The 16538-nt window shown below is 47.6% G+C and overlaps 7 protein-coding genes across 7 annotated transcripts; 4 read left to right on the top strand and 3 right to left on the bottom strand.

Moving 5' to 3' along the window:
• Window positions 1–263: 263 nt before the first annotated feature.
• hscA (putative Hsp70 chaperone (HscA)) lies at window positions 264–2529 on the top strand (the record flags this gene model as incomplete). The annotated part of the gene is made up of 7 exons (XM_043274741.1): window positions 264–306; window positions 409–459; window positions 522–648; window positions 722–887; window positions 951–1658; window positions 1719–2199; window positions 2261–2529. 7 exons carry the CDS (start codon window positions 264–266, stop codon window positions 2527–2529), a joined length of 1845 nt encoding a protein of 614 aa, XP_043130676.1.
• A 663-nt stretch (window positions 2530–3192) lies between these two features.
• On the top strand, window positions 3193–4080 carry Aspvir_003155 (ribosome-recycling factor; the record flags this gene model as incomplete). Its single annotated transcript, XM_043274740.1, has 2 exons — window positions 3193–3651; window positions 3733–4080. 2 exons carry the CDS (start codon window positions 3193–3195, stop codon window positions 4078–4080), a joined length of 807 nt encoding a protein of 268 aa, XP_043130675.1.
• A 200-nt stretch (window positions 4081–4280) lies between these two features.
• On the bottom strand, window positions 4281–5279 carry Aspvir_003154 (uncharacterized protein; the record flags this gene model as incomplete). Its single annotated transcript, XM_043274739.1, has 2 exons — window positions 4281–5212; window positions 5273–5279. 2 exons carry the CDS (start codon window positions 5277–5279, stop codon window positions 4281–4283), a joined length of 939 nt encoding a protein of 312 aa, XP_043130674.1.
• A 334-nt stretch (window positions 5280–5613) lies between these two features.
• On the top strand, window positions 5614–5850 carry Aspvir_003153 (CDC26 family anaphase-promoting complex subunit; the record flags this gene model as incomplete). The annotated part of the gene is made up of 1 exon (XM_043274738.1): window positions 5614–5850. One exon carries the CDS (start codon window positions 5614–5616, stop codon window positions 5848–5850), a length of 237 nt encoding a protein of 78 aa, XP_043130673.1.
• A 671-nt stretch (window positions 5851–6521) lies between these two features.
• Window positions 6522–9574, bottom strand: Aspvir_003152 (Zn(II)2Cys6 transcription factor; the record flags this gene model as incomplete). Its single annotated transcript, XM_043274737.1, has 8 exons — window positions 6522–6840; window positions 6899–7356; window positions 7406–7959; window positions 8021–8302; window positions 8374–8715; window positions 8777–9301; window positions 9414–9458; window positions 9520–9574. 8 exons carry the CDS (start codon window positions 9572–9574, stop codon window positions 6522–6524), a joined length of 2580 nt encoding a protein of 859 aa, XP_043130672.1.
• Window positions 9575–12097: 2523 nt separating this feature from the next.
• On the top strand, window positions 12098–12793 carry Aspvir_003151 (iron-sulfur cluster assembly protein CIA2; the record flags this gene model as incomplete). Its single annotated transcript, XM_043274736.1, has 2 exons — window positions 12098–12326; window positions 12420–12793. 2 exons carry the CDS (start codon window positions 12098–12100, stop codon window positions 12791–12793), a joined length of 603 nt encoding a protein of 200 aa, XP_043130671.1.
• Window positions 12794–12973: 180 nt separating this feature from the next.
• On the bottom strand, window positions 12974–16233 carry Aspvir_003150 (116 kDa U5 small nuclear ribonucleoprotein component; the record flags this gene model as incomplete). Its single annotated transcript, XM_043274735.1, has 4 exons — window positions 12974–13536; window positions 13727–15955; window positions 16010–16155; window positions 16214–16233. The coding sequence occupies 4 exons, from the start codon at window positions 16231–16233 to the stop codon at window positions 12974–12976; spliced, it is 2958 nt and encodes a 985-aa protein (XP_043130670.1).
• Between the last annotated feature and the right edge of the window lie 305 nt (window positions 16234–16538).

Below are 16538 nucleotides of genomic sequence, written 5' to 3'. Positions count from 1 at the left end.
CTAACCATGGGGCTGAATTGGGGAGAAGAAAAGTCGACGGGAGGCGAAACAAAAAGGAAAATTGGAAAAAAAAAAAAAAGTGAAAAAAAGGCGATGTGGGTTCGGTCTTAAAAGATCAACCGCTCCCACACTGACCCTTCGTTCAATTTTCTTATCCTCCCCCCCCCCAAACTCTTCCCACCTCCTTTCAGGTGCTCTCAATTCATATCCTGCAAATTTCTTCAATTTTTCTTTGTTGATATTCAGTGCGAATTGAAAGCAATATGTCGGACGAAGTCTACGAAGGCGCCATCGGTATCGACCTTGGTAAGGCATCTGATTTATTTTTATTTTTATTTTTTGAATTCACCCATATACCATAACACGCTCTTCACGAAGAAATTGAGTTTTGCTAAGACATTCATCCAGGCACAACCTACTCCTGCGTCGCCAACTATGAAGGCACCAACGTTGAGATCAGTATGTTTTTCAAAGGCACCAGATTCGGCAGGAATAGGCTCTGACCTAGACTCATCCTACAGTTGCCAACGAGCAGGGTAGTTACACAACCCCGTCATTCGTTTCTTTCACCGAGAAAGAGCGCTTGATTGGTGAGGCAGCCAAGAACCAGGCGGCTATGAATCCGAAGAACACCATTTTCGACATCAAGTGAGTGAGGACTAAGCAAGTCTCTTGCATTGTCTACCTCTCCCATGTAAGCTTCTTTTATTTACAAACCTAGGCGTCTCATTGGTCGGCGTTATGAAGATCCCATCGTGAAGAAGGATATCGAGTCGTGGCCTTTCAAGGTTGTTGACCAGGGCGGAAACCCCGTTGTCGAGGTTGAATACCTTGGTGAAAACAAGACGTTTTCTCCCCAGGAAATCTCTTCTATGGTCTTGATGAAGGTATACCGCCGATCTACCCAATATATTCTTCTCGTGCATCGTTGACTTGTTCCGATTTGATAGATGAAAGAAGTCGCAGAGACCAAGCTTGGAAAGAAGGTCGAGAAGGCTGTCATCACCGTGCCAGCTTATTTCAACGATAATCAACGTCAGGCGACGAAGGATGCTGGTGCCATTGCCGGTTTGAATGTTCTCCGCATCATCAATGAGCCCACTGCTGCCGCTATCGCCTATGGACTCGGCTCCGGGAAGTCTGAAAAGGAACGTAATGTCCTGATCTATGATCTTGGTGGAGGCACTTTCGATGTGTCTCTTCTCAACATCCAAGGAGGTGTTTTCACTGTTAAGGCCACAGCCGGTGATACTCATCTCGGTGGACAAGATTTTGACACTAACCTCCTTGACCACTTCAAGAAGGAATTCCAGAAGAAGACTGGAAAGGATCTCTCAGGCGATGCCAGGGCTCTTCGCCGTTTGAGAACGGCCTGCGAGCGTGCCAAGCGTACCCTGTCTAACGCCACACAGACAACTGTTGAGATTGACTCTTTGTTCGATGGAGAGGATTTCAACTCGTCTATCACTCGTGCCCGCTTTGAGGATCTCAACGCTAAGTCTTTCTCTGGCACCCTCGAGCCAGTGCAACAAGTTCTCAAGGACTCTGGCCTTGAGAAGCGGCAGGTTGACGAGATTGTGCTCGTCGGTGGCTCCACCCGTATCCCTCGGATCCAGAAGCTCCTCAGTGACTTCTTCGACGGCAAGAAGCTTGAGAAGGTCAGTTGGCATCAATCCTCCAACGTTGCCGGTCGTGTCCTCAAACTAACGTTGGTGTAGAGCATTAACCCAGATGAGGCCGTAGCTTATGGTGCCGCCGTGCAAGCTGGCATTCTTTCTGGTAAGGCCACCTCGGCTGAAACTCAGGACTTGCTCCTTCTGGATGTCGTTCCCCTTTCCCTTGGTGTTGCCATGGAAGGCAATATTTTCGCCCCCGTTGTTGCCCGCGGTCAAACTGTCCCCACCATCAAGAAGCGCACCTTTACGACTGTTGTAGACAACCAGACGACCGTCCAGTTCCCAGTTTATCAGGGTGAGCGCACGAACTGTGTAGACAATACTTCCCTGGGCGAGTTTACTCTCGCTCCTATCCCTCCTATGAAGGCTGGCGAGGCCGCTCTTGAAGTTGTTTTCGAGGTCGATGTCAACGGTATCCTTAAGGTCACCGCTACGGAGAAGTCTTCTGGCCGTAGCGCCAACATTACTATCTCCAACGCCGTCGGCAAGCTCTCCACCACGGAAATTGAGCAGATGATTGATGGTATGTAGACTGCGTTGTCTCTCTGTGTCCTTTAAAAGAAGCGACCCTAACATTGCTATAGACGCTGCCAAATTCAAGTCGAGCGACGAGGCGTTTACCAAGAAATTCGAGTCTCGTCAGCAGCTCGAATCTTACATTTCTCGCGTTGAAGAGATCATCTCAGACCCTACCATGTCCCTGAAGCTCAAGCGCGGCAACAAGGAAAAGATCGAGTCTGCACTGAGTGACGCTATGGCTCAACTTGAGATTGAAGATTCTGCCCCTGAGGATTTCAAGAAGAAGGAACTCGCGCTCAAGAGACTCATCACCAAGGCTATGGCCACCCGGTAATCTGAATGCTACGAACTTTCTTGAGTTGTTATCAGTCAGTCACTCGTCTCATTCTCTTCCTCGGTATTACGGTTCCCTGCGTATGTGTTTTGCGATCTGAAGAGATCGAAATTTGTCTCTAGGGCTTGTTACAACCATTCCCAACGATCCATGTACGGAAATGTGCTCTATTTCTCCTCCGGTTTCTTTTTGTCCCTTCTCATGTCTTGTGCCCCTTGATTTGGTGCACATTATCTAAAAGTTCATTCTAGATTAGATGAAATCCGTCCGGGGAAGAAATTAATGATTTGATGAGCCTAGTACTTCTATCGAATTCAATATTTGCTTTTTGGCTTAGACATATGGTAGACATCATAGGTGATGTCAAAGCTGACTCGCGACGTGTGCGATGATGAGGTAGTGAAATTTCCTCCCCTTTATACAAACCATTTATATGCTCTGCTATTTAATCAGTAAACTGGAATAATGACTCCACCTTCACCCATTAAAGGCCTGTTAAGTCTATTTATCGGGAAAAGTGCTGTGTGCTAAAAAAGGTATCATATCCTGGTTGACATTGCGCTAGTGTTTGATGAAGCATGTATGTTGAATTCTAAGATCCCCAACTTTTATTCGCTACAAATAATACTTCCAACAGCTCACCATCTATGCAAATTCTAGAAGATGCAGCGGGTACAACGACTCTCAATTCTTTCTGACATTCCTCGATCTTTTTATTCTGCAAATTTCAGCGCAACCGTGCTTGACGCATCTCAACCCTGGCGGTTCCCGACTCCCTCTAAGCGATCCAATCTCACAACTCGAAGCTTCTCTAATTCTGCCTCTCTGTGCAAGAAAAAAGATAAGTCTCGGAAACTCACTGGGGCGAACACAGAGTCGAGCATTTTGTTGGAAGCTCCCTATGATCTTTCTTCGCTAGAAAATGGCATCGTGGCTGCGGTGGCCCGACTTAAAGATGAGCTTTCCAAATTACGCATGGGTGGACGTTTCAACACGGAATCACTTGAAGATTTGAGAGTGTCTTTGAGCAAAGGAGGCAAGGAAACAATAAGACTGGGTGAGCTGGCGCAGGTTGTTCCCAAGGGAGGGCGGATGGTTACTATATTGGCTACAGAGGAAGAGGTAGGACTTCATTCAGATCCAAACTAATTGTTGAACTCGCGTGGCGTCTACTCAGGGTTGCTAATAATATTTTCGTCCTAGCACTTGAAGCCGATCTCATCTGCCATTCTTTCTTCCGATTTGTCTCTAACACCACAACCTGACCCTCATAATATTCTTCAACTGAATATATCGATTCCGCCGCCCACGAAAGAATTACGTGAACAGACGGTGGTTGCTGCTAGAGCGGCCATGGAAAAGGCAGCTGGTGCAGTTCGCGAATCGAGGAGTGTTAGTCATAAGCGCCTTCAAGATATGCAGAAGAAGAAACTAGCCAGGCCAGATGACGTTCGCAAGGCTCAGGACCAAATGGAACGGCTAGCAGAGAAGGGACAGAAAGAGGTGAAAGAATTGTTTGATGCTGCAAAAAAGGCATTAGAACGAGTATAGTCAGATTATCATTTTGTCGAATATGCCAGCTATAGTAGTTCTCAATAGGACTATCATCAGTGTCGCATATTTAGCCAACGGGTCCCCCTTAAAAATACAGAAGATACGTACAAGCGGAAAAAACGTAGACACTGGGAATTGATGGAAGTTGAAGCAAGAGAAATCAGTTCACTCTGGAGCCTTCCTTCACCAGGACGCTTTCAGAGTCTTTTCGCGGATGCAGGGCGACCTGAAGCAAGAAGTGATTCAACTTTTGAGATAAGTTGTGAACTCTTTCCGGCAGTCCGGTACGTCTCATTATTATTGAGGTTCTTCACAACCCCAGCAAGGACAGATGGCTTATCGGCCAATACTATCTCCAGTTTTGGGTAGTTTCCTTGAACAAGCTTTTCGACCAAGGCTCTCTTGTCCAGGGCACTCATCTGCTTAAAACCCACATCTTCAGGTTCCACAAGATCTCCTTTTCTCTGTGAGAGGGTATCGGCACGTTTTCGTGCAAGCTTTTGCGCCTCCGCCACAGCATTATTCTTTTCATCCTGATTGAAAAACTGGACGCTTCGACCTTCGAAAAGTCGCTTGCCCAGTTCATGAGGGGGCACATAGCCATTCGGGAAGCGGTCGCTCAGCCAAGAAAGCTTTTCAACAACTCCTGCAGTCCTGGCAGTGACGCCTGTCGGTAAAGATGGCCAAGTCTCCGTCAAATTAGACTCAGGGGGTTGCGGTGTATAGCGAGTAGGAACAGGCACGGATGCCTTGGACAGTTGGACATATGCTTCTTCAACCTCAGCCTGCGAGATTTCGTCCACCTCCTCAACGTCTGTGCGCTTTCGCTGTGCCCTCCCGTTACCCTGCTTCCGCCCCTTGGGTACGGCAGTCTGAGTGCGATGTATAGTCCCGGATCTACGACCGCGAGTTTGCGCTCCAGTCCTAGATCTCTGAAAACGAGGGCTCCGAATAATATTGGACGATAGACTGCCGGCTTTCGGAACAGCGAGCGATCTTGCGTCAATTACCCGATGGGGTGAATTCCGACGAGAAGTGACATTCACATTTGAATTACTGACTGTCCCAGAGGCAGCGGAAGAGGATGCAGAAACCTGAGAAACAGATCGAGTTGCTGCATTGCGATGATCTGTACAGTCAATGATACAAATATCAGTAAAGAGACGTAAACGATACCGTACTGGGAAACAGTGCATAATGCTATATTCTTCACGTACTTTTTTGACTGGAGTGATTATTTGCCTGCTGACGGGAGAGCGTAAAGTATCGTACAGAGGTAATGATTCCATCAGCTGGCGTCCTACGGTCACGGCAGCTCGCCAGAAACCTCAACTTCGTTTGGAACATTTTCCCCGCTGTGTTTGGCGGAGATGATGAGAAATTTCTTAAGTATTTGTCCTTGATTACAACGGGTAGCTCTGGGGAATTGAAAATCCATCACGTGCCAATCACGTGGTATCCAGTCCACTCTTGTCAAATCCTAGATCCGAGTTTCTTTCTCTTTAGACTTGCCTGAGTGTATATTCCAGAATGCTACGTCGCAAGCCTACGGCTATCGCAATCACGTCGGAAGATGTCGCAAAGCTTGAAGACATGCGGCTTCGCAAGCGCAGAGAAGAAACTCAAGCCCACGCGCATGAATCCGTCAAAAGCACCTTGAATCATACTGCCATCGACCCGAATGATGAATTGAAACCATTACCTGGAGACAAAGCAAGAATTGTCCGCTCTCGGGAGGAACGTATTGGCATCAGTCGGCGCAACTAAGTACACATGACTTAGTAAGCTTAGATTCATTTTGGTGACCCAGTTCGATATTCTTGACACTGCTTTCTCACTTACCCGAGTTGGATGACAGTTCGTTATCATCTCTTGTCACGGCTTTCCTTCTAGCCTCTTATGACGAGAGCATGAAGGGCTGATGATTGTTTTCCGGCCGGTCTCCATATACGCAGGCATTTTCTGTAGCCCAATTTGGCGACTTCCTCGATGGAAGGCAAGGTTTTTTAAGCTTATGCATTGAGTTTTTCTCCTAAGAATAGTGATCTATACAGACTTCCATTGCATTAGGCTTTTGACATGTTACATCAAGGACTTTGTAGACGGGTATTCCAGTTGCCACCATACCATGTATCTACCGTATTATATGAAATATCTTGTGGTCAAATAGAATTTATATACTACAGAGTTGACTATAAGGCTGGCAAGTCGACACATTAATCTCTGGAGATCTTGACCCTCTCGGGATTGTATGATAGGAGCCGTGGCCCTACAATTTGCAGGGCCTAGAGGTGAGAGAGACTATTCCAGTAATGAGAGAACGAGACGAATAAGCCATGATTCTCCATGACATTTGTCTTATAGGCTCAAATGAAAGGTTTGCAGATAACGAGCCAAGAAGGTGGGGTGAAGCATAGTGAACATGAGCACAATGATTTTCACCGCTGGCGTTTAGTGTTACTCTGCTCGCCAGTATCAACTGAGTGTGCCCACCTCCGCTTCAGGCCATTAGGATCATATACACTTGCAACGCTCTGTTGCCAGTCACGTGCTGTGAACAGGACTGGGTGTCCATTGAACTGAGTTTGAGGAAGAGGTTGGGAAGCTGCGATCGAAGAGACTTTCGTATGTGTCTCATAGTGAACAGGAAACTGGTTCGATACACCAGTGGTTCCTTGTGTAGAATGGTCTATGCCCATCGGCGGCGAGTTTGTACTCACATTTGACGGGCCGGCAGGGAATGCCAGGTCCCACTGGCTGATGAAGACGTCAGCGAACAACTCTCAAACAATGAAACAGGCAGGGAAATACATACTTTATGATTCGAGTGGGATCCCAGTTATTTTCGTCAACTAAGGGAGCATCTACCGAATGACTGTGATGTGGGTGCGGTGCAAGCATTCCCAAAGGTTGAAGCTGACTTGAGTCAGGCTTTGAGTCCTCAGTACCAGCCGAGATTGGAGGGGTCATTGGGTAAGCATAACACACTCTGTTCTGTACATTACTTGGAACCTGGTCCAAATGAGCATGGTAATTTGACCCAAGTGGTGGGCTGGGATGGTACGGTTCCGAGGGGCTCCCGTAAGGAAATGTAGATTTGAGTTCGAAAGGGCGATTGATGTCAGCGGAGAACGCGAGCCGCAGGGAGTCAATCTGTGCCTGTATTTCGGGCATAGGCCAAGCCGAAGAACATTTCTCAAGGATACGCATGTGTCGCGTGAAGTAGTCCCTCGCATCCGTATGAAAATGAGGATCAGGGGACGTGATAGCAATCTTGGAAGAGTTAATGCAGTACCAGATAGCACAATCACGTTACACTTACCAGATGCAGCATAGTGCATGTCAGAATGCAGTATATTGCGAAATTGATACCTCTTTGCATGAACAGAAGACCGCGCAGGCCGAACCGGTCTAAGATACCTTCCTGAAGCCTACACAGGCTCTTTGCGGAGGAATAGCACAACGCCATGTGAATCTTCCATCCTCCGCCGGCCGCAAAAGACTTGGACGCTAACAACTGTGGCCGATGTAGTAAGATGATGCCGAGATGGCAATGCGAGTGCATATTTCCCACAAAATGTGAGGGTATCCATGGCGGCGAACCATCGCTAGGATAATTAACCTGTAAGTCTTGGGGGAGGCTTTGGAGCCAATCGGTAAAAAGGGGGTTTTTTTCAACAAATCTAGGATTGGCTCCCCAGTCCTTCTGCTTCTTGATTTTGTGATATATATCGGTGATCAAACGGATATGATAGGCGTTTCTGACAAAGTATGCATATTGCCTCGCGCGGTCGATTTCGAACTGGTCAAGGCCCTCGATATCTAGAGCGGGCCGCATATCTACGGTCTCTGGATCTACCCCATAATCCGATCGACCTAACGAGATCAGTCAAAGCAGTCAAAGCCAACGAAGTCACGTTAGCGGATATAGACATACCTTGTGGTCCACCGATCATCACTTCGACAACCAAGAGGGCTTGCCATACTCTTGTCTGCACAAGACACTCCACTGGATCCATCTCACAAGGTCTGCCCTGTGCGTGGGTATTGTAATGTTCATGGATGTCTAAATCCTTCGACATCGACACAATTGTTTTCACAGTTTGCCACGAACGATAATAATAACCCTTCTTTGGCAGAGACTCTCGAGCTTTCAATAGCAAAAGCAAAGCCTGAATCGTGCTTAAGCGTGGTACATCCATGAAACTGGACTCATGCCCTATCATTGTATGAGCATTGGTTATTTACTGTCTGTGCTCCATGCAACGCATACAAAGTGACTAAACTTACTGTTTGCCAATGCGAGCCACTGTGCGCCCTGAGCCGGATCGTCTGATAACCTGCCGGCACAAGCGAAAAGTGCTTCGAGGAGTAGAGGAGATATGGAACTCCGTTCATTCTGCCATTGGTAGTAAAGGTGGGACCGATGAACCACAGGAACGTAAGGATGTATATCGTTAAAGTAAATCTTGAAGTAATTCATCACTTCGTCATCGGAGGGCATTAGCTCCGGGGGGATACGGATGGTGGAGCCCGCCCCAGTGCTTAGAGGTGGCAGTCTTTCCTCAATTTCATCCTGAACTGGAGCTTCCGCTTCCAATCGCTCTTTTCGTTGTTGTCGAATATAGGGAGCTTGATTTGCAATATCAGCATTCTTCTCTTAACGCCAAAGGACTGACACTATCAATCTTACCGATACCAGTTTCGTCGATTTTCAATTCACCCAGAACCTCGCTAAGGTTCTCGGCAGTAGATTGATCGTCGTCCGAGAAAATGCCAGTGTTCGAGTTATCAAGATCATGATTTGGAGTGGTGGGAAATACTTGGGCATGCTGGAAGGAATGGCTTGTCACGGGTAAATGCGATGACCGTACTTCATAGATATTGTGTTGGGTGGGACCGGTCGGTACATATTGAGACATGATTCCGGCACCGTCGCTATAGGACTGACCATTTCCGGCAGTAGGCTGGATTCCAGCGCCGAAGCTCTGAGGCATTGTATAGGAATAATGCGAGGCTGAAGTCGCATGAGAAGCTCCTAAGGCGCCCATTGAAGTTGCCTCAAGACCTTGCTCCGACTGGAAGTCGCCATCCTGTCCAATGGTAGGAGGAACGCATACGAGCTTCAACCGAGTGCAAGCTGAGCAAGGCCAGGTATTCGTTGTGGCAGCGTCACACTTTATTTTCCGCTTTCTGCAGCCATTGCAGGCTCGCATTACTAGCAACGCATAAGTCAACAACCGGAACAAACGATGCTCAGCCTTACAGTTCAGAACTGAAGTAGGAACCGGAGGGAAAAGAGGATACAGAAAAAGAAGAGAAGGACAAACCTTTCAGCCGCTTGTGCCTATTATGTTCATCAACAAATACGTAGTCTACATTGTGAGCAAGTTATTCATCTGAATTGACGAAAAGATCTCCAAAAGGGCGACTTACTCTTGTGCCCCTCTCTGGGGGGACCATTCGAAGGCGAGAAAGCGTAGCCTTGCATTGTGATGCTTGTTTTATGTGGATCAATGAGGCCGTAAAGGTGGAGGCAACACAGTCCAATAGTCACAGGGTCTACGCTCGTGACCAAGTTGTAAAACTGTTGTGTGAGTATTTATCCTCAAAGACCCGCCTTGCTTGTATCAATCAGCAACAGATAACGGAATCACCACCCAGCTTCGGCAGGTGAGACTGTAGCTAATGGAAGAGTATGACTAGTGTGATGAAGTTCCACAGTCACATTCAATGCAAAATCGCTTGGACCATGTGTATCGTATGTAGAACGAGGGAATTGAATATAGCCAGGAACCGACTAGCGCACTACGAGAGCACGTCAGCAAAAGCATGACCTGAACGTTTCGGCCTGGATGAAACAGACTCACAATCGGAATCAGTGACCATCTGGCCGAGAACCGTAAGATGATCTCTTCCCTGTCTCTCCAAAGGCCTGTATCGATATAGTGGACGCCGCAAATTCGCCGCAAATATGTATAAACGGTGGCCAATGGTGTTGTCCTGAGTGTCCGGAGGCGACGGCTTCTCAACAATTATGCCAGGCGATTGATCTGCTATTCTCGGGATTGCGGGACGCGTTGCAAGGTCTAAAGAAATGATAAAACTTCTTCCTCCTTAGCTGGTACAGGATACCATCAGAGCTTGAGGAAATAATTGCGCACATTAAGGCGCTGACTTGGTAGAGAATGGTATGACAGTAGCTGAGATTTGCACTGCAGGTGCCCTCATTTGGTCATTAGTCATTGTTCAACTGGAAGGAATTTGAGAAAGGTGAAAGGATAAAGATGCAAGATCGCAGCTACAAGTTTGTATTCAACTGACGAAACAAAACCATTGCCTTCTTGTACTAAAAGAAAAAGGTCAAGGAATAATTTGAGGCTCGTGGGACTTCAATGGCGCAGGCATATGCCAGGATACGCCGATGGACTGGGCAGAAGGAATCTTGTGGCGACTAACCAGATAGCTGATGCTGAGATTGCTCCTTGAAGGAGAGTAGAGCGATGTAGGAAGTCAGGCCGTTCAATGAAAGACAGAGCGGGAACACGATGGCACGGGCCTACTCAGCTTGCATCGTCGTCCAAAACCATCAGTGTATCATCAAGGATTCCCTGATAATAGATGATAAAGGAGGTGCAAGAGCCTGACTTAAGACATCGCACCCAATTGAAAGATGGTTTTCCAAAGCGGACAGGTTTCAAAGCAGCAAAGATCGAGGTCGGGATCAACGGCTAATCAATACAGGCAGGGCGGCCAAGAAATACAAAAGCCACAGGGGGTTGCAGAGTAGAATTCAGGTAACGAGGGGCAGTGAGATACGAATCAGAAGATCAGACTAGGGGATCGGCGACAATGCGAATTTCCACATGGGGATATTGATAGGGTACTCTGAGTATTATGTAGATGATGAAAGGACAACTCTGCTACTTGCCTGCGCTTGAACTTCAGCTACTAACTCTTAGCCACGCACACTAAATATTTCTGGGGTTATCGATGTTCTGCGGGGTGCTGCATACGAACCAAGTCCCAGAGGCAGAACTCAGGAGGTAGACGGATGCTAAGATAGATACCCTATAGTTACCTTCCTTAGTCTAGTAGGAATTGGTCAAATGATCATCCGTGATTTGAGAGTGGCGGGTGCAGCAGAGATGGGGGCGGGCGGAAAAGAGCCCTATTGAGTGATTGAAGTCTACCCGAGAGATTAAGGTATTGAGGGGGTAATGGTAATGCTGATTATTCCGATAAGGGTATCTAGATTTAGTGCTCAGTACGGAGTAATAATAGAAACCTCATACCCATTCTTCCAAGACCACTTACTCTCTAGGTGGATAGTAGTAATACCTAAGGTGGATATTAGGCACCTTGAAATCCGCGCTGCTTTGATAAGGTCGAGTACTGTGCATTGATTTCTACTCTTGTTTCTGTCAAGGTAAGCTAGACGAGGCATCTCCGGGCCATGGTCAGGTTTTGCTCCAACAGGTAGATCTATCTAAACATACATCAAGATTATCCTCTCGCAGCAAAGGCTATATAGCCATCATGTCGGTTTGAAAACAACCACTAGAATACGTGAAAGTTATAATTCTATTGGAGAGGCATCTACAAGATGCTCTTTAATGGATTCAGCATCCTCTGGAACATGACCTGATGAACAGTCAGTATACCTATGTATTGTATTGTCTTTTTGCACACTGCCACCAAGGTCCAGGGTAACCAATACAGTATAATCTTTGTGCAGAGTCTACCAATTCATTGGTCTCACGGTTCTGATTTGAACCAGGGTCCCTGTGGCACTGGTAGACTAGTAGATATCTACTTTGGTGTGGTAGACATTGCCTCGCAGGCTTGCAGGCTCTTATCTATCCAACTACTTGGTGGGGTGAAAGCTTTTGGTGGAAGCATGCCTAGATTACATAAAATCTTGCCTCCCCCGCTCTTCTATAACAAACACTGACAGTTCAGCATATTCTCTCTACGCCACGAAAGCGGCCAGTCTCAGGCTTGCCAATACAAAATGGCCTCTGAAATGCAGAACTCGAATCCGATAATCCTCAATGCCGCTGACCTGCCAACTCGGCTACCCAAGGCGCCGCAGAAGCCCTATGCTTATGGAACTAATGTTTTCAGTTCCACTCTTCAGTCGCTTGGGCAGTCGGGCGATTCCTTCTCCCTGATTTCACAGCCAGACTCTGAAGACGATAATGACATATCAGATGAGCCCATAGACGAACAAGAGATTTTTGGTAAGAAGTGAATGGTTTCTTTTCGATCGGTTCCGTCTTGGCTGCACTCGGAAGAAGAACTAAGTCATGAATGTATGTCTAATCATTTCATAGACCTCGTCTCAACCATATCTGACCCAGAACATCCAATTTCGCTGGGGTCACTAGCTGTTGTCTCACTCGCAGATATTGCGATCAAGCCATCTCTTCCCCATGTACCCAGATCCCCTCTTCGCACCGTCAAAGTACTCATAACCCCGACAATCACGCACTGTAGCCTGGCTACCGTTATCGGTCTCGGTGTACGTGTGCGGCTTGAGCAGTCACTTCCGCCCAGGTTCCGTGTGGACGTGCGAATCAAGGAGGGAACACATAGTACTGCCGATGAAGTTAACAAGCAGCTTGGTGATAAGGAAAGAGTGGCAGCTGCACTAGAAAACGGAACGTTGATGGGCGTTATCGCCAAGATGCTGGAAACATGCCAGTAACCAGAAGTTAGCGGCGTGTCCAGTTCAGGTTTCAAACGCAGTGTCACCAGTTCGTGGCGTCCGCAGGCCTATTCTTAGACTCGACAATACGTTGTTTCAAATTTTCGACATTACGTCTACATAATAGATCGATACTTGTGGTATGCCCTTCTCATTCGGTTTGAGCAGGGAACGGGCTCGTCACGAATCCAACACGCCACTTTCCTTCAGGCCTTTCCAGAGCTCCGGTTCCAGAAATTTACTCACTGTCACATCTTCTGCCAAACCTTTCCGTCTCCTTGTTTTCAATACAAAATCTCTCGCTGTGGCCATCGCGGGCGCCATCTCTAGTGGCTTCGTCTTGACTTCGCGGTCCAGCGGATCGCCTGGAACGACACTCCATCGATCGAACACAAGACTGACCGCAGCTTGACCTTGAGTATGAATTCTGAGATCTGTTTCGAACCCGAAAGAGTCAATAACCGGAATCAAGCCTTGCACCGTATACAGTGGTGTCCCAGCAATTGGCCCGTCTGACAGAACATGACCCCTTCTGCGTGACAGCACTGTATATACCGAAGCTACAGCATCCGCAGGCCCTGTCATGGTGCAAGAATATATGGGTTCCATCAACCGAGGTGATGCCATGAGGAAGGAGGAGTAAACGGCACGCCGAGCCGTAGGGATTATCTGGCCACCTCCCCTGTAGATGGCCTGGTCAGCAAGAGATACATCTGTGAGCCTGAACTTCGCGTTTCGTATTGCTGCCTCCAAGTTAGTCTTCATGTATGGTCATGGTTTGAAAATATAGGAAGTGCCTCCACAGGAAGAAAAACACGGGTTTTGAGAGGGGAGAAGAGGAAATTCGAAGGGGTGGAGAAAGCAGCGGGGAGATCGTTGGGAAGTAAGAAAGAAGGACCGAGTAGACAAAAAAAAAGGGAAAAAAAGACTTACGTTCCTCGCAAAGAGGGCCTTCCCGCGTTCCCCAGCTGAAACCTTGTGTGATAGAATCCCTGACATTTCCAAGTAGTTTCTTGTCCACTTGCGATGGTAGGGTGTCGTCCTGTAGAATATTGGGTCCCATCTCATCAGGGCCGAAAGCCCAGATACTTCGAGCTGCGAGTTTGTCCCAATCATATTTGTCTTCGAAGAACCTCGCTACTTTGCGGATTGGATCTTTGATACTGACCCTGCCGCTCTCGATGTCTTCGGCAATCCCATCATCCAAAGGCTCCGCAATCATGGTAATCTTATTTTTCTTATTTGGCGTGATAGAATAGCACATGATAGCCGAAGTCTCAACGACAGTTTCGCAGAAACGAGTGACAGGGTCGGACACCTTGATCTCCATCTCCGAATAAAGTCTTCGAAGATCGTGGAGCACGCAATCCATGTAAAGTTCTCCGGTTCCCAAGACCACATGCTCACCGGACTCTTCTACTTTCGTTGAGATGAGAGGGTAGCTCTTATTAATCTTGCGCAACCCGTCGAGCATTTTGGGAAGTTCTGATGGGTTAACAGGCTCAACAGCAACCTTGAAGACAGACTGTGTCATGTGCCGAATAGGTCTGAAGATGTATGCTTCCTCGTCATCTTCCAGCCTCAAGGGGACGATTGTGGCAGTCTTGACGATGGAATTGTCCACACCACCTAACAGAACGAAGTTTCCCGCAGGAACACCACTGGTCGGGATGCTATAGCAGGTCTCTGCAATCCATGTATCCGATATAGTCGCTGTGACCATGTCTTCCTCATCCTCAGGTGTATAGCCCTCGCCCAACACTCGGACCGGCTGACCAGGGCGCGCCGTCCCGCTCATGACTCTCCCAAACGCATGGAACTTGGTAGCATCTGTGCTGGTAAAGAGCTTTGTGACATGGACGACAAGCGGCCCGTCGGGGTCACAGGCTGCCATGGCGGCCGCGACTTTCGTATCAAGGGGGCCGGTATAGTACCTGTCGAGTGTTCTTTGGGCTCCTTCTACTGGGGAGGGAATGTGCTGTACGATCATGTCCACAAAACCAGTCGCAGGACCAAAGAATTCATGGCAGATCATGTTGAGTAGCACCCTTGCATCTGACTTGAGCTGCGACGGTTTCAAGTTGATACCCACACCCGCAAGCGTTTCTTTCAGGTCATCTGGACTTTCACTTATGGTGTGAGAGTAGAGTTTATAAATAGGCTCCAGGACGAATTGAACGAAGGTCCGTTTGGAATTCTCTTCCACTCCTTTCCGAGTGAACTTTCGGCTTCCTGGGTTGAAGAAAATATCTCCCCAAAGACGTAAAGTAAAGTCAGACGTTTCGACTTGGGGATAAGTTTCGGCATACATTTTGGCAAAAGATTGTAGGGTAAAACACCACTCCATAGAGGCACATGCAAAGGCAACATTACCCTTTTCAGGGCTCAGCCGATACCTTTCCCCTTGTCCGGGCAGAATCCTCTCGATAATAGTGTTTACCTCTTCGACCACGTGCTTCAACTTGAAGTAAGCATCATTCGGCGGAATCTTCAACTCCAAAATCAGCCGGTCCATCTTGTTCACGACCATCGTAATGGGAAGACCTTCCAGCACGGCGTGCTTTATGACCTGTTCCGTATTCGCTTGCACGCCTTCGACGACATCCACAACCAGCACAATTCCGTCGACGAGCCGAGACGCTGTGGCAACCTCGTCCACGAAGTTCACATGGCCGGGAGTGTCAATAATATTGAAAAGATGAGATTTTCCTTTGGTGTTCTGGAGTACTAAAGTCATAGGTGCCGACTTAATAGAGAGACCCCGCTCTCGCTCTAAGAAGTGAATATCGGTATAGCGGAGCTGTTCCTCTTTCCGCTTGCCTGCTCGCTTCTCCAGACGCTCTGTCAGATCATGCGTCTGCGTCACAAGCATGTCCATAAAAGCTGTTTTCCCATGATGAAGATGGCCAACAAGCGCGATGTTCCTTATTTGGTTAGGAAAACTGAGCAAGTCTGTCATAAACTCTCGCGAGAAATGAACGGGTGGTAGCTCGGCCTCCTCGATCGAAAACTTCTTCTGCTGAACGGGAGCGATTATGGGTTGCGAAAGTGGCTGCGAATCCTCCTCTTGGACTAAGGTCTCAACCTCTTCACCGTAGACTTGCTTTGCACTAGGATAATATTGTTTATCTTCATGTAGGACGACCGCATTCGAAGGGCCTTCTGCATACCAAGTCAGAAAGAGTGAGGTAGTATGCTTCGAAAAATACGACACACCGTCAACCTCCATCAATTGATCTGCATTCTGGTTTTCATCTTCTTCCTCTCCAAATGCTTCGTCAAAAGCAAATGCCTGCGGCTTGAGATCTTCATCTTGGTTTTCCTCGTCAGTCTCCGCAGGCTCTCCAATGTAATTGCCGAACCTAGAGCCAGGTTAGTTGAGTTCTATTAGTATAAATCTTTCATTCCGTTATGACATACTCATCATAAAGATCCTCCATTGCGCGAATAAATTCTGAAGCTGAACAGATTTGGCTCCAAACGTTGGAGCGGATGCCTTCTTTGCTCAAACCAAAAAAGGTTGTCTCGACTTCGGAAGGTCCAAATTGGGGACTCGCTGACTGGTCCGGGCTTGGCCCTTTTGAGTTACCACACGCGAATGTCCGCCCCCCGCTTTGATCAAAAGGGAGGTTGACCTCTGTGCTTATATTTTCCTACAACACCCACTCTGGATTCGCCCGATTCTTCACCTGGCATCGTTTGGAGACATTCTCTATAAATTGGTCTAGATTTCAGAGGAAAGACC

Source organism: Aspergillus viridinutans (genome assembly GCF_018404265.1).
Source record: "Aspergillus viridinutans IFM 47045 DNA, scaffold_13, whole genome shotgun sequence".
Taxonomy (NCBI): Eukaryota; Fungi; Ascomycota; class Eurotiomycetes; order Eurotiales; family Aspergillaceae; genus Aspergillus; species Aspergillus viridinutans.
Note: the sequence above shows the minus strand (reverse complement) of the source record. Positions and strands in the feature narration are given on the sequence as shown.